Source organism: Danio rerio, chromosome 21 (genome assembly GCF_049306965.1).
Source record: "Danio rerio strain Tuebingen ecotype United States chromosome 21, GRCz12tu, whole genome shotgun sequence".
Lineage (NCBI taxonomy): Eukaryota > Metazoa > Chordata > Actinopteri > Cypriniformes > Danionidae > Danio > Danio rerio.
Genome location: NC_133196.1, coordinates 24415329 through 24432500, shown reverse-complemented (window position 1 = coordinate 24432500; position 17172 = coordinate 24415329). Strand labels below are relative to the sequence as shown.

At 35.6% G+C, this 17172-nt stretch overlaps 2 protein-coding genes across 3 annotated transcripts in view; both read left to right on the top strand.

The window, feature by feature from the left end:
• Positions 1–13140, top strand: part of rb1 (retinoblastoma 1) — a 56627-nt gene extending 43487 nt beyond the window's left edge. Inside the window, exons 19-27 of one of the 2 annotated variants that reach the window (XM_073935027.1) lie at positions 213–325; positions 4139–4284; positions 4382–4486; positions 5106–5219; positions 5338–5480; positions 6763–6793; positions 7951–8093; positions 8174–8254; positions 12279–13140. In XM_073935027.1, the coding sequence (XP_073791128.1) occupies positions 213–325; positions 4139–4284; positions 4382–4486; positions 5106–5219; positions 5338–5480; positions 6763–6793; positions 7951–8093; positions 8174–8254; positions 12279–12291 (889 nt within the window). In that variant the 3' untranslated portion in view covers positions 12292–13140. 2 annotated transcript variants of the gene reach the window in all.
• A 692-nt stretch (positions 13141–13832) lies between these two features.
• Positions 13833–17172, top strand: cysltr2a (cysteinyl leukotriene receptor 2a). Its single transcript, XM_001343932.8, has 2 exons — positions 13833–14120; positions 15835–17172. Exon 2 carries the CDS (start codon positions 15843–15845, stop codon positions 16872–16874), a length of 1032 nt encoding a protein of 343 aa, XP_001343968.1. The 5' UTR covers positions 13833–14120; positions 15835–15842; the 3' UTR covers positions 16875–17172.

The window sequence follows — 17172 nt, the reverse complement described above, 5'->3', positions numbered from 1 at the left end:
TCTAAATTGTTTGAATATTTATTAAGTATTTATTACTGCCTTAGTTTTATTGTTGTTAATGCAGATGAATTCAGTAATGTTGTGTAAGTATAGTATCAACCCTTCACTCATGAACGGTTTTGTTGGTCAACCACTGACATTCGGTAACTCTTTTATTTAGACCTTTTTATTGCAAAAATTTGAATTCATTTAACTTTCTCACCTTTGTCCAGGTATCTCTCTCCTGTCCGGCCATGTCGTCAACCCCCTGTAATGGAGGCCGAGCCCCCCACACCAGGCACCAGAGCCCCCCGTTCAAACTCACTGAGCCTTTTCTACAAGAAATGTAGGTTAAACCGTAGTTTACATTCACATGCATTTTGTTTCATTCCTAAACTTTATTCTGGTTGGCGTGAGAGTGCCCTCTTGTGGTACCATCACATAGAGACTCTGAGGCCGTACTCACACTAGGTACAGTTGCCTCGAACCGGGCCAAAGCACGCTTGTCCCCCCTCTCGTCCCCACCGACGGCCCGCGCTCACATCATATCGGGCCTCAGCACGCTTACGTCATCGCTGCTGCTCTCTTCAGTGAGAAGCGCTCTCTATGGCAAGCCTTTTTAGCATTTAAATCTTTGTTCTGACTCCATAAATATATTTAGAGATATCTCTAATTATATTTTGACTAGTCATAATTATAATTCCACTACTCCGAATGACAATTAGAGATATCTGCAATTACAATTGTACTAGTACGAAATCAGATTGGAGATATCTGCAAATATATTATGACTAGTCATATTCCTCCATTGACTTCTACTGAAAAATATTTGCAGATATCTCTAGTCACAATTGTAATTAGAGATATCTCCAAATGAATTTTGACTAGTAACAATTGTTACTTGTTGAGTTTTTACTAGTCATAATACATTTAGAGATATCTTTAATTTATCATATTTAGATATATTTACAAATATATTTGAAGATATCTTTAATTAATTTACTAATAGTCGAATTACAGTTGTAGATATCTTGAATTGGATTTTTGACTAGTCAAAATTCATTTGGAGATATCTCTAATTACAATTGTGACTAGTCAAAACTTATTTAGAGATATCTCATATCTGCAAATATTTTTCAATGGAAGTCAATGGAGGAATATGACTAGTCAGTCATAATATATTTGCAGATATCTCCAATCTGACTAGTCGGATTATAATTATGACAAGTCAAAATATAATTAGAGATACCTCTAAATATATTTATGGATAGTCAGAACAAGGTTTAAATGCTAAAACGGCTTGCCATACGCTCTCACCCAGTAGCACAGTGGAGATTTCTCTAGTTATATCCTTCCAGTCATTTGTTATGCATTGACATGCAGTCAAATATTTCGCCAAACAGTCCTTAGGGATGCGGTGACACGCAGTCAGATATTTCACCGGTTAGATCCGCCACTTTTGGCGCTCATAAACAATCATAGAGCCCTCGTGCTGCAGGAATGAGGAGGTCTGCTGAAGGCGCGCAGCTGACGTGCAGTGAGGAGTTTGCGTCTTTAATAAACTACGGCAGTTTGCGATCACTGAACAGTAAGAATGATTAATAAATCCATATGAAACAGCCCCTTTAAAGTCACATATCGCTTTCAGTTTTGTGTATGAGTGCAAAACGCGCCAAAGCCCAAAACTGAAAGCGATATGTGACTTTAAAGGGGCTGTTTCATATGGATTTATTAATCATTCTTACTTCAAGTGATCCGCGCTCAGGCACACCTCTTACAACCGGGCCAGGGCCGGCCAAGTGAACCGTGCTTGAGCCCGATTCAGCGTACTCACACTTCTCAAACGATCCGGGAAACGGGCCTGGGCACGGTACGGATGGCATAGTGTGAGTAAGCCCTGTGTCACTTTCCGAAATTTTTCATTCAATGTGCTTTACTGGCGGAATGATCTTCGCATTCCCACATAGACTGCTGATTCACTAATATCAGTCAAACGACAACCTAAAAACACATCTCTTCTGTGATTAACTGAGCACTTGAGCAAAAAAAAAAAAACTTACTCTTGGGCTCTAAGCACTTAAAGGTCCTTCGTATAATGCAACTGAGTGGTACGGTTCGGTACAGTATGGGTCACCTTTATCAAGCTTGTGTCTCCACTGCCAAATGGTACCAATGGGGCCTATTTGGTAGGCGTGGTGTTCAACAGAAAGTTGCAGTTAACGTCATTCTCGCTTGAAGTTCCCATATCGCACTTCGCACTCTTTACTAAACAACTGCTTTATATACACAGTTACTAATGCATAAATAAATGTTTATCAGTAACCTTTCAATGAACAGGATTTGATTATAGCTGCAGATCAATTATAATGTGAAATAGCCTACTGTAACGTCTGATTATATAAAATACTAAAATATTCATGAACGCACACAGAGCCTTACAGTCTCCGATATGTAACCAGTTACAAAATAAATACCCTAAACAAAATTTAGGCCATATTTGGGTCCATAAACTATGTGAAACATATACAGACAGTACTAACATTGCATCTTTATTCTTCACCAGCACATGTAACATGTTACCTCTTGTTAAAAAGTAATTCCATCATTCGAGTTCATAATAATCCAAAAGGTGATGATAATAGTTAAACATGGCAGTCTGATTCAGGTTGTTGTAAGAATCATTTGCTTCTTTGTTTCATTCTAGCCTTTATCCATTTCTGAAAGGATGTCAGAAGCTCTTCAATAATCATGCGCACGTTTTTATCATCAGCTCAAGTTTGTTTTTACAAATATAGACACACGGCGAGCGCACAAGGCTCTCTAGATTCAATTGAAACCACACAAGCTTTTAGACGGCCTCTTACAAAACAACAGTACATGCGACAGATTCTGTTCTTCTTCCTGGCTTTGTGGCTGTTCATCAAGACGACGACAAGGTTTGTTTGAGCTCAGGTTAACCATAGCTCATTATTATATGTTTATATTATTACGGTGTAATGTCTCTGCTGTGTATTTAAAATGGCTTTTTTTTTTGTTGTAAAAAATTTAATGATTGAACAGAAAAGAGAACCCAGTCCAGGAGACTGGAAAACAAGCAGAATTCCTTTATTGAGACGTGTTGGTTAATCTGCAGTTGTACAGCGCCTTTAAGAAGTCCATGTGTCTGCAACAGCCTACTGGAGGTCTGCAGTCTACGAGTTTTATCACAAATCTGATTTAAGACAGAGAATTGCCATGTCTATATTGTGTTCTTAGGAGGAGGGGAGATGGCTAAACAAAGCATGCACATTCAGTTTTGGAGTCAGTCTGATCACCGGCATATAGGTGTTAGAAACCTGCTCAGCAACTGACCACACAAGTGAATCAACAAAAGGTTTTCTGTAGCATAAAAGTATGACACAAAGACAAAGGCAGAGTCGTTAAAAGCCTGCCCGTATCATTTGCATCATTTTGGCTTAGCCTGTTGCCAGAAAGCCAAAGGGTAATGTCTCTCATGGCTGGGCTGTTAATGAATGATACAATCAAAAACCAAATAATAGAACTTTGTAGATAGAGTTGTATGTAGATTATTGTTCATTTGAAATTAGATTATATATTCTCTTGGCTTGTGTACGTGCTAGTGATGTTTCTCTGTAAACCAATAGCGTTCAGCTGCGTGCCTGGCTCTGCCTTTTGGTACTCTTTTGTTGTGCTAGGAACCGTTTGGAAAGGGTACCGAAAAGTGGTACAGTCCAGTTTGCTTTTTGGTACCTTTTGAATGTGGAAACAGGCCATACATCGCACTTATTTTGGGCACGGCTCGTCTTGTTGAATCCCTGAATGCCTCATCATTTGTAAATGTCTGCTAAATGCAAATATAAATTACTGGGGATATTTCTTCTAAATATAAAAAAGAAAATGTTGTAAAAACTGTTAAAAATAAACAAAAATGTTTCCAGACATGCTTCTATTCATTTTTAGACAACCCAACACCAATGTTTTACCTTACGAATTTGTCATTTACTTGGCAAATAGTGCTTTAAATGACAATAATTTTTTTTTTTTTTTTGGATATGTTGTCAGATCTTTTTAGAATGAAGAAAATCTCACAATACTATTTCAAACTTTGATATTAAACCTCATTTTATATCATTTGTTTCTTTTTTCCTGTCTTTGTCAGTGTACAGGATGGCCTACCTGCGACTGAAGATGCTGTTCTCCAATCTGCTGACCTCACATCCAGAAATGGAGCCAATAATATGGACTCTGCTTCAGCACACCCTCCAGAACGAGTATGAATTAATGCGGGACAGACACTTAGATCAGGTACTAGCAGCTCTTTTAATCTAAACATCATGACATACTGCATTTGTGTTCTTTGAGCTTTGTAGTTTGTTGATCATCTCTCTGTTTTCCATCACAGTTGATCATGTCAGCCATGTATGCCATATGCAAGGTGAAAAACGTGGATTTGCGCTTCAAAACTATTGTGACTGCTTACAAAGAGCTGCCAAATACTAATCAAGAGGTAAGACTAGTTTATTTTTTTTAATGATTTGATTCAAATGATCATTCAAATACATTTAGAATCAAGTAGTGCAGTTTAAGTCATTGTGTTTACTTGATATGTTTTTATACTATGTAGATTTATTATGTATATATAAATACACACAAGCATATATATATATATATATATATATATATATATATATATATATACACACACACACACACACACACACACACACATACATTGACACATATTTACATTTTAATATATATATACACTCATTGTACACGTTTATTTTGGATGTACACAAATCATTAAATAAAGCACAAATCGTGTGTGTGTGTGTTACTATAATATGTACATTAATGTGTGTGTATTTATGTATACATATAGTAAACATACACAGCACACATTTATTTTGGATGTACATATAATCATTAAATGTATCACAAATTCATAGTGTGTATTAATATATACATGTATATATGTGTAAATACAGCACACACATGTATTATTTCAATGTACACATTTATTTTGGACATGATTTATCCCAATTAATCAGTTACCAGCACTACACTAAAGTCACTTGAACAAACTGTCAAGGCTTCTCTCTCTTTAATTTCTCTGCATGTGTCAGACATTCAAGCGTGTGCTGATCAGAGAGGGTCAATACGACTCCATCATCGTCTTCTACAACCTGGTGTTCATGCAGAAGCTGAAGACTAACATTCTCCAGTATTCCTCTCCTCGGGTAAGACTCTGTCAGACCTCTGCTTTGGTTATAATGCCCCCTATTGGCCTGAAGGCATGTTGCAATCAATGAAGTGTTTGTTTTGGTTGATTTGAGAATGTTTGTTTTTGTGTTTCAGCCACCGCCTCTGTCTCCCATTCCCCACATCCCCTGCAGCCCCTATAAAAACTCTCCCCTTCGGGTTCCTGGCAGCAATAATGTTTACGTGTCTCCTCTGAAAAGCAGCCGTGTGTCTCCTCTGGTCATGACCCCGCGGAGCAGGTCAGTGCGCACAGCCGTCATCACATTCAAGAGATTTTATATCTATTTTGGACATATGCCTAATCATATTTTTTTAACTGTACAAATAGAATCGTAACTTTCTTTTGCCTTTTAATGGAGTATTTTGCAGTAGTATTTTATTTTGATTAGTGAGATTAACCCTTATGTGCTGTTAGGGATGTTTTCATCCACTCTGGGGTGTTTTTGAGTCTTAATTTTGCCATTAAATTTTTCTATGTTTCAGTAAATGGAATGATTTTGATGACTAATCTTATTTTCACACATATTTTGGAGAAAGCTTAGAAATAAAAAAAAAAAATCAACAATTAACTCTGAGCAAATTCTCTACCCTTCTGTTATGTACAGGATGAAAACATCCACTAAATAAAACTGTTGTAAAACTGCATCAGATAAATATTTTTTCAAATATGTTTGCATGAATCATTCCTGATCGAACTACTAAATTGCTTAGAAAATTACAGGATTTAAACTCTTTAATTGCCAAATTAATAAAAGATGTCACTGATTTGGTAAAAAAAACACGCACGAAAATGACGTATTTTCATTATAAAATATAATTGTGGACTGATTTATTTATTTTTTTACCTTTTATTACAGTCTTGATTATGTGAACGATTAGTAACAACCCACTGTTGATGCATTGTTAGGTTTTGTGCAGCATTTGATTTTCATTTTTTCTCACTAATTAACTGTTGGTGGCTGTTTTTGCCCCATTGACTTCTATTATAATCACTTTTTTGATTGCAAAAGCATGAAACCATATAATCATGCATTTTTGATTGTTGGTGGTTTTCCCTGTTGGGTAAAGGTTAAATTTGACCTTTTTACTGCTAATCATCAGTTGGCACCATTAACCCTTTAAAAAGGCCTGTGCAGAAAAAGTTTGGATTTTAAATGGAGTTATATGGAGTATAACAGCAAATTAAAGTGTGTATACGTGTCTGTAAGTGTGTGAGAGTGACCTTTTGCGCACTTACCTTAATTGATCTAAAAAAATAATAATTATATATATATATATATATATATATATATATATAAAATATGCATCTCAGCTCTCAGAACTACATGGAGTAAAAAAAAAAGACTGTATTTATGCACCGGCTGCCTTTTTTTGCTTTCATCCCTAACGTAAAAAAACGTGGTAAATTTGAACAGTGCACAAGGGTTAACCATTTTTTAGCTGTTATTTTAGCTGAATGTTTTTGTCATTTGTGCTTTTATTAATTGTGCTGTATCTTTTCTTTCATGGCATCCTGGACAGAATTCTTATATCCATTGGCGAATCCTTTGGGGTTAGTGCACTTTTTAAAAAACTCTTTTATAAGTATTAAGGCCCGTTCACACCAACGATAAGACTTATTTCAACAATGATAAAAATTTCAAAGGAAGTAAAACAGTCAAGTTTTATTTTAATGGTAAAATCTGAGTTTTTGCCGGTTTTAAAAACCACAAATTCCGTACTTGCATAATCACATACTTGCATAATATTACATGCTTACATAATTCCATATTACATAAAATTCTGATAATAAATGTTGTACACTCTCTAAAAATGAGCATCTTCCTTTTGTTGTTTTTCATTAAATTATGTACACATCCTTAAATTAAGAAACATTTACCCAAGATACAAAATTAGGACATTTAATCATTTTTTTTCTGACAAATTGAACAAAATAAGTGAGTTTATGCTTAAAACAAGAAGAAATATCCGTCAGTTGGATATGAAAATGATTTCCCTGTTTGGTTTGATTTATTATTTTTCCCATCAGCAGATGTTCTTGTTTTATTCAGACTCTCTTCATTTTGATCAGTTTAACAGAATCAGGATGTGCAGTAACGTTTCCATATTGTAGTGTTTGGAAGCAGATCATTTTATAGCTTTTTTTGTGAAGTTAATTAGAGATGTAGGTCAGTACAAACTGTTTTTGTGAATGCATTGGCATGTTATTTCCCTTTTTATTATATATGTTTTAATATTATTGTCTTAAAGGAATTATTTAAAAACAATTACAGCCAATCAGAATTCATCCTTCTTTAAACTCTGGAGGAAAAGTTCCTGAGACTTTTATTTCAGTATGTTGATGTTCTTCCAACTGAAACAGAATATTAATAGGGGCCAGGGCTTTTTGCACATCATTCCCTCATAGAAAACTAGCATCATCAGTGAAAGACTGCCACTCCAAACGCTCACCAAGATCAGCAAAATGTTTTGAGTGGATTAACTTGTATTCAACAGATGACTTGTTCAGTGTAAGAATAAAAATGTGAGCTATAAGATAAACCATTGTAAATTTAGATTTTACAAGCATTTAGGGCAACAATCGGAAAAACTCTGGCACATAAAAGTGTCATCATGCATTGGTTTTGAGGCTAATGCTATACTGTTAGCAGTGATCTATCCTTCTTGGTGTGAGCTTTACTATTAAAATGCCTCTCTTTATCTCAACAGTCGGCAGACAAATTTCAGAAGATCAATCAGATGGTGAGCAGCTCTGACTGGTCACTCAAGAGGAGTCTGGATGGAGGCTCCGCCCCCAAACCCCTGAAGAGGCTGCGCTTTGACATGGACGGACAAGATGAAGCAGACGGAAGGTGGGAGTCATGATCAGTTTACTCTGAATTTCTCTGAGTGTAATTCTAGAGAATCATTAAGACTCTTTGTTGTGTTTTAGCAAATCCAGTGGCGAGTCAGCACTGATCCAGAAGCTGGCTGAGATGAGTAAGTTTCCTGCAAGCTTTGTCACCTGTCTTTTGTCTGAACTATAAGCTAGATTTCCCCTTAACCGCAAAAAGACTCAAACCTGTCACACTTCCTCTTTTCTTTACATGCCAGCATTCTTTTTGCATCAGATTGTGGTTTAACACTTAAAAGCTAAATAGAGCAAATCATATTTAGTAGAATGATACTCTTGATATATAATTGAAGGACAATTATCATTATTTTTCATTTTATTATTATCATTTTTTATTTTCTTGATGCTACATATATAAATATTTCCCAAATGATGTTTAACAGACCACTGAAATTTTCACACTATTTCTGATAATATTCTTTCTTCTGGAGAAAGTCTTATTTGTTTTATTTCAGCTGAAATAAAAGCAGTTTTTAATTTTTTTAAAGCCATTTTAAGGTCAAAATTATTAGTCAAATATTCTTTACTGTCATCATGGCAAATATAAAATCAGTTATTAGAGATGAGTTATTAAAACTGTTATGTTTAGAAATTTGTTTAAAAAATCTCTCAGTTAAACCGAAATTGGGGGAAAAAATAAACAGTGGGGCTAATATTCTGACTTCAATTGTTTATATATATTAGGGGTGTCAAAATAAATTTGTTCTTCGATGCGTTATATGGCGGGAACTTACTATGGTGAGAGAGGCAACTGCAAGTAGTTAAAACACTCCCAATTACTTAAAAAGCAGATAACTGTGCACAATTCACTGCTTTTGAGTTTGCTGGACAGTCTTTCACTGACAGGGAAGTACATCAGAACCTAGCTAGGAAAGGTATGTTCGTGAGGTAACGTTTTGTCTCCTCGCTCGGCTGTTACAACAATAACATTACTTATGGATCCAGACACGAGCGTGTCTGCAAAGCGAGCCGCATTGCTGTCTATAATAAATCAGCTGAGCGCCATGGCCAATTAACATCAGTGTCCAGCTAAACAGTGCCAGAGCCGCACTGCCAATCCCAGCCTTTTCTGTTGAGCGCATGACCAATCATAGCCGTTTAAGGATTCGCACAACGATGCTCAAAATACAAGTGGTAAAATATTTACAGCTGTTTATTTAGCATAAATGCTCATGTTGTTCTGTGCATGTACTTCAGTTTTGTTTGATACTTTCAGAAAATGTTTTCTTTGAGGAAGTAAAATTAAAGGTACAGTACATATATCTGACTGCTTGTATTAAAGGACAAAATTGTATTACATATAATATAGAAACATATTTATAAATGGTAAATTTTAATAGAAGAATTATTGTGCTGCCAGGTAAAATATCAAATTGTTTATGGAAAGTATCGCCAATGCCCAGTGAATTGAACTGAATCGATGGCATAATAATAGTACCCGAACCGTGAGACCAGTGTAGGTTCACATACCTAATATATATTTAATTATATAAATATCATTTCAGTTAGTATAATCTCATTTTGAAAGTGAATATTTTTGTCATTTTCTCAGGGAATATAGGCAGTGCATTTTTGTTAATTTAAACAAAACAGATTTATTAAACCGGTATATTTATTAAAATAATATTTTAGTAATTAATGAAAAATTTCATTTAGAAATTTTAAAATAATTGAATGAAAATTTCAAGCAAAATACTGCAAAAAAAAAAAATACAACCTACAAATTTTTTTCCTTTTTTAAATTTGTATTTAATATTTTTCTATAACATGTACATTTTTGTGTATTAGTTTTTGGACCGTTATCGTAAGCTATTTTGTTACATAAGCTCGAGATTTGACTTCTGCACAGACTAATCTAATCTATATGCACAAATATAATATTGTAGAGCTTCCTTTTAAAAATATAAATTATATGTTTGATCTGCCATTACGAGAAACGCCACCTCATGCATATTGCTATTTTGTCCTGCCCTTAATAAACAAACAAAAGTAATGTAAAATGTAAACACTGAGCATTTTTTATTGCTGATCAACATTAATAATAATCCCAACTCCACATTCCAGATGCGGCGATGTGACTATTGCGTATGCACACATTGCTATATCGATGATGAAATAACATATTGAGCAGCCCTAATTGCGAATCAACAGAAAATATCAGTCACATTACAAATGTTAAAAATTAAAAATACAAATGACTAGTTGTGTAAGTGTAACTCAGGCGTGACCAACCGTGTTCCTGGAGATCGACCTTCCTGCAGATTTCAGTTGCAAACCATTTCAAACACACCTGCCTGTAATTATCAAGTGCTGTTCAGGTCCTAATTAATTGGTTCAGGTGTGTTTGATCAGGGTTGAAGCTGAACTTTGCTGGAAGGTCCATCTCCAGGAACAGGGTTGAGCACCCCTGGTGTAACTGTTCAACAAAATTTTGTTGTGATAAGAACATTTTTTTATGCTGTTAATATAGCCTTAAAGTAGTTCTGCCCACTAGTGGTAATACATCTACTTCATTATAAATGGTAAAGCACCAAAGCAGTTATGCATCTTAACCATTGAATAATCAGCATTTGTATCATTGTTATTGTTTAGTGTACTGTAATATATTAAACATTGCCATTTATTAGACATGAATTCTATGAATGTGAAATTTTTTGAATGCTGTGTGATAAAAGGCATCCCATTTTTTTTTTAATCTGGCTATTTACAATCTGATACAATCATACCAAAATACAGAAGTGAAGATGTACACGTAAATATTTATAATTGAACATCAGGGGCCTGTTTCAGAAAGCAGGTTAAGTGAAAACTCAGAGTATTTTAACCCTGAAATGAGAGAAACTCTGGGTTTTCTGTTTCAAAATGGCAGGTTTGTTAAACTCAAGAAATCAGGGTAAGTCAAACTTGTTTCTGAAAGAAAGGTAACTTTAACTCAGAGTCAGTTATCGTGGTAACTTACTCTGTGAATCTAACCTGGTCCGGAGCAGGTTTTATTCTCTAAACTCTGAGTTTCTGTCAGTCTCCTCCCCTTTTTTAAAGATGAAGCGTATTTCTCGCCTTAGCCTTACATTTCCACACATCTATTTTAGAGCTCATTTTGGAGATGCCCATAAAAATGATTGATGGAAACGTTATGATTCACATAACTTTTGAAAATACGCATAATAAAACGTGCATAACTGAGTAGGTTAAACTTTTTATTTGATAAGAAAAGATGTGCATAAACTAAGTGCACTTAACAAATTACAGTATGTGCATTAAAAAAAGGTTTTTTAGAGATGATGATAAAAATGTGTGTGAATGGACAACCCAGCAGACTGAGTACACTGTAGAACGTCTTAAATGTTGTTTTAGTCATTCTAAAATGCTTTAACTGTTTCAGTATTAGTGTATATTATTAATTACCTTGGAGCATCTAAAGCGTGTCAAGATCTCCACGTCTGGCTTCAAACGCCCCACGTGTTCATTGCGTGTCAGCATTGTCTTCTGTCTCTGAGGCACAAGTACATTTATTAAATAAATAATTTATTGACGCAGCTTCTTCTACCACAGTAAATTCTGTTTTTACTGTTGATATTTGGCGCAAGTTAATCAGGAAGTGACGATTGTGTTCTCTTTGACTCATTGGATAAAAACGCTGCTTTATTCGGAAACTTAGATATTACCTACATTTTTGTCACACACAGAACAAAGTCACGTACGAGGCTTGTCCTTTTTTATAAACAATTAGCTTAACCTTTGACATGTACTGTAACTAGATTAAAGGGATTATTATTCTTTTAAAAAAATTATTTTTAGCACTTACCTTCTAAATGTTATATCAACCTCTTTCACTTGATTAATAAAAAGGCAGACACACAAGTGCACTTTTAAATCTATTAAAACTGATCAACGTGTATAAAAGTTTAGAAAAATTTTATAAACATCACACATTATATTACTTATTTTATTATACTTAAATATTTTAATATTTTAAATTAAAAAGTATGCATTAATAATGCGCTCCATTGATAATGCCTTTTTATAGTCACGGTGCGTGCGCTTAACTCTGAGTTGGTCTACTCAAAGTTGATTGATCTAACTCAGATCATCTATTCTGAATACGAAAACTCAGAGTTTTTAATCTTTCGGTAAATCAACTCAGAGTTCAAGTTTAAACTCAGAGTTGTTTGAACCTCCTTACTGAAACAGGCCCCAGATGTAATGTAGTGGTTGCTTGAATGTTTTGTTGTTGTCTCTTCAGGCTCGACACGTTCTCGAATGCAGGAACAGAAACTGAAAGAGGAGTCTGATAAAGATCATCCAGAGCCCTAAATAAATCCACACTGTACTGCTGAGGAAAACCACTCCACCATCAAGCGGAAAGCCTGACGTCCCCTGGTGTTTTATGTTACTACGTTTTAAACTCTTCCATTTTTTTTTTGTATTTAAATGGTGCACTGCATTTCCTGAAACAGCACAGATGCTTTCCCTGCGTTGTTTCATTTTAGTTTGTTTTAAGCATGCGTGGATCCATGAAGGATGTTTAGGAGTTGACGTGAAACATACCTCTAAATTCATCTACAATAGTTTGCAAATGTGCCGGGTTCAGTGTGTCATGGATATTTATTGTTTTGTTTCTTTTAGAGCAACTTTTCCTCATTTCAGTACAGGAAAACCGGGTTTGAGATCAATTTGAATCATGTATTTAGTAGATTTGAACCCTGTCTTTGTGGCCTTCTCGAAGCGTGTCACTATTTTATGTGATAAAAGGATTTTATTTAGAATTTGTATTATATAAATTTGTTGGTGTTTAAGCATTACTGGGTTTTAGAATATGATTGTTATGAATATGTCTGACTTATTACGTTCTTCCTGGGCAGCGCTGCCGTTTTTTGGACTTGTTTTAGACTTTTTGTTACTAATATTCCTGAAAAAATTATGTTGTACATCAAATGTTCTTTTTTTTTTTTTTTGACAAATTATGTATTTCTCCAAAAGTTTAACAACTGACATGTTTGAAGAAATATTACATGTGTCTTTTTTTATTTATTTAAATTGAGGACCAAGGTGACTCTTGTTGCCACAAGTCCAGATTGTAGCCAAAGCACATGGTGCTACTGATAAATCACACTCCTTTTCCACACACTCCTTGGCAGATTTACTTTCCACCGGAATGTTGTTTATCAGAAAATCTAGCTCACAAATTTAAGGTGTATTTACATTATCGTTAAGCCTTCATCATATTTAAAGTTGACATCAATCCCAGTTGTTTATTTTATAAGTGTGTTTGAGTTCTTAAGTACATTGGTGACTCAAATCCTCAAACACGTCTGTACATAACAGCAGTAGCTCATGTTTAGTGCCGTTTGTTCATTCAAATTCCCCAGAACATCATTTATGGTTTTAATGTACCGCTGCTGTCATAGACGATCAGAAATTCTCTGCTTTGTCAGCAGTGGCTTCTGTTAAAAGGTTATCAGCACATCTTCATGATCAAAGAGAAAAAACGAGTGCAGCACAAGTAAGTTGCTTGAATTACAAAATACAGGAGGAAATGAATGAGGGACGAGAAATGCACTTCTGCTTAAAGTGTTGTGGTTTAAAAATGCATGCGCAGAGCATCCAAATGACCTTTATCACTTTACATTAAAAGATAGTCTTTGGACTTTTGCCTTTCGTGCTGTATATCTTCTTATGCAAAGCACTTTCTATCTGAAGCAGTTGAAACAACTGCCATATTAAACAATGCAAGTGCTGTTACAGGACACCTGCTGCTTTTACACGAGGAAATGAGCCGTTCTTTTTAAACTGATGGAAGTGATGATCGGGAGGTTGTTTTTGGGACGTCCTTCTCCTCCTCCTCCTGCTGCTGCTGCTGCTGCTGCTGCTTATGTTTTTTCTGCATCAAACCTCCTGTAGTGGCTGACAATACTCTGCCGGTTTGGCTGGTGCCAACATTGAGAGCACTTTTGAACTGATTTCACTTCTTCACACTAACAAAAAGGTAAGTTTTTTGTTTTTTGAAGTTTGCTAAGTACATAAATGTTTCTTTAACTTGCTTTAAAGTTCTTGTTGCTGAAAGCCATTGACTTTGAGAGTTTTTGTGATATTAATGTGATATTAAAGCTTAAGATTTTCCTTTAAACAAGGCTTCTTAGCAACACCAGACTAGAAAAGCCTGTTTTCAAAAACGAATGGAGAAAAGTAAAATGTGTCTAAACTTGCGAATGGAAGGCAGGATGTTTCATCCTTGTGTCTGTATCAAACTACTGTATTCACATTTTAATTGATTAATAAGTATACCTACAGTCTATATTTAAATGTTAAAGATACTAAAATAATAATATAAGATAAATTATCAAACAATTTTTTGTCATTTTGATTTCGCATAATAGAAATATTTATGAAGAGATAAAACAACTTGCGTATTCTTTTGCTTATTAAAATATACAAAACTTAATTTATAAAAACCCTTGTCTTCGACCAATTGATGAGAGTAAACCTATTTAATTATTTATATGGCTTTATATAAAATACACTTTTAATACGATGAAAATCAGTGGGAGTCTAGTATTGTTTTGGAACAATCTTCAAAAAACACTGAGTTCCAAAAGAACATTGGGTCAGATAGAATGTCACTATTTTGTCTGATCTATGCACTTAAAGAAATAGTTCATCCAAAGAAAACAATTTTTAGTTCTATGATATTTTTTCGTTGACTTCCACTGTCTTTTTTGTTACAACTATTGAAGTCTGTTTCTTCAACATTCCCCAGAATATCTTGTTTTGAGATCAAGAGAAGGAAGAATTTAATAGAACTAAAAATAGACTTGTTTTTGTCTGATCTATGTATTGAAAGAGGATAGTTCGCTCAAAAAAATGTCTCTTTTAGTTCAATCAGATTCTTCTGTTGATCACGAAACAAGATTTTCAGAGGAATGTTGAACAGCTATTAACATCTATAGTAAGTGGAAGTCAATAGCGGTTTTTCTTTAGTTTTCTTTTGTTCAACAGGACAAAAAAAAAACTTCAAACAGGTTTGGAACAAATGAATGTTAAGGAAATTAAGTTTTATTTTAGCGGAACTGTCGCTTTAAGTGAAGATTACAAACTAATTTTGAGAGGAGCATGTGATATGATTGATCACAGCTAGTCTGTAATCAGCAATAATCCAATCAGATTGATTCAAGCTTACAATAAATAGACAGATTTTGTCCTACTACCTTATCTTCTTTTTGGGTGCATCCCCCCTTCCACCCAATCTCCTCCTTTTCCTCCCTTTACCTGGAGCCTACCTGATCTCGGACCTCCTTATAGACCATTTCAATGTCTTGCCCCATAAACATTTCCTGCTTGTTGTCAAACTATTTCATAACTATAACAAAAATCAATTCAATCATGACCTAACATTAAAACAGCTATCATAACACTATTATTTTTTTAATATCTGGACCTTCTTGCATTCTTGGAAACTATGGGAATTAAAAATGTACAACCGGAAATACATTGGGAGCATTGGTATTGTTTACATCCCTCAAAATGGTCTATATGTATATTGACCAAGCGGGAACCCTGGACTCAATGCTGAGCTCAGGGCTCTCTCCTGGGACAGCATGCCAAACCTGCTGTTAGCGTCAAGCATAACTAAGCGTGAATTCTTGAAAGAACAGTTTTGTCATTTAATAAACCCTCACCCAAACTTTCCAATCTTCCTCCAGGAACGGACATGAATGCATCTTTTCCAGGTCTTCACAGAAACACCTCCTGTTTGGACCCCAGCAACGTTGATAACTTCAAGCGCCTGTTTTATCCTACAGCATACATACTGATTTTCATCCTGGGACTCACAGGGCACTCTATATCCGTGTGTGTCTTCCTGAGCCAATGGAGGAGCCAGAAGAGCTTTACTCCAGTCAGCATGTTAATGGTGAACCTGCTAGTGTCAGACCTGATGCTGGTCTGCTCTTTACCCCTGCGGCTCACTTACTACGTACTGAACTCTCACTGGCCGTTCGGTCACATCGCCTGTCAGATCATCTTATATGTGTATTATCTCAACATGTACAGCTCTGTGTATTTCTTAGTAGCTCTGAATGTCTTTCGTTATCTGGCATTGGTGTGGCCATATCTATACCTGCGCGTTCAAACCCACTCGGTTTCTGGCATCATCTGCGGACTCATTTGGGGCTTGATGGGATTGGCTTGCAGTCCGCTGTTGTTTGCCAAGAAGAAATCTCACGATGAAGGCAGCACTCGATGTTTGGAGCTCGCACATGACGCTGTGGATAAATTGCTTCTCATCAACAACGTCACGTTTCCGGTGGGATTCGTGGTGCCTTTAATGATCGTCATTTTTTGTTCAATATTTGTGGCGAAGAATCTTCTGAGGCCTAGTCCTGCGCTTGGTAGGACCAGACCTTGCAGGAAAAAGGCTTGCGCTTTGGTGATCATTAGCCTTGGGATCTTTCTGGTGTGTTTTTTACCATATCATATAGTAAGGACTATCTTCTTGATCACGGAGAGGCAGATCAAAATGAATGAATACAAAGAGTCGTGTGGCTATATATTGGCAGTGCGTAAGGCTGCGGTCATCACGCATTGCTTGTGCACGTCAAACAGCTGTCTGGACCCTGTTCTTTTCTTCTTTGTTGGGGAAAACTCTAGGTCGACCTTTGTTAGATGGACAGGGGGAAGAAAAAGCTCTGGTGCTGCAGGAAGAAACCAACAGCAGGAAGAGTTGCATGTTTTGCAGAAGTAGCAAAACATGCGAGAATGGACAATAACAAAGGACAGACTAGAAGTACCTCATTCCTCTGTAGGCATCATAAATAGGTCTGTGAAAGGAGTGCGTCTTGACGGATGTGTCTGCGGGGCATTCACACAAATGTTGATGGGAGGTTTATTTTGCATTCATCGTAGCATAATTTGATGACGACTCTCTTGAGAAATGAAATATGGGCCACAGTGCAATGCAATGGAAACATTCAATTGTGCTTTGGTTTTTACACTGCTATATATATATATATAAGCTTGAACTGCACTTAACTGACCAAAAA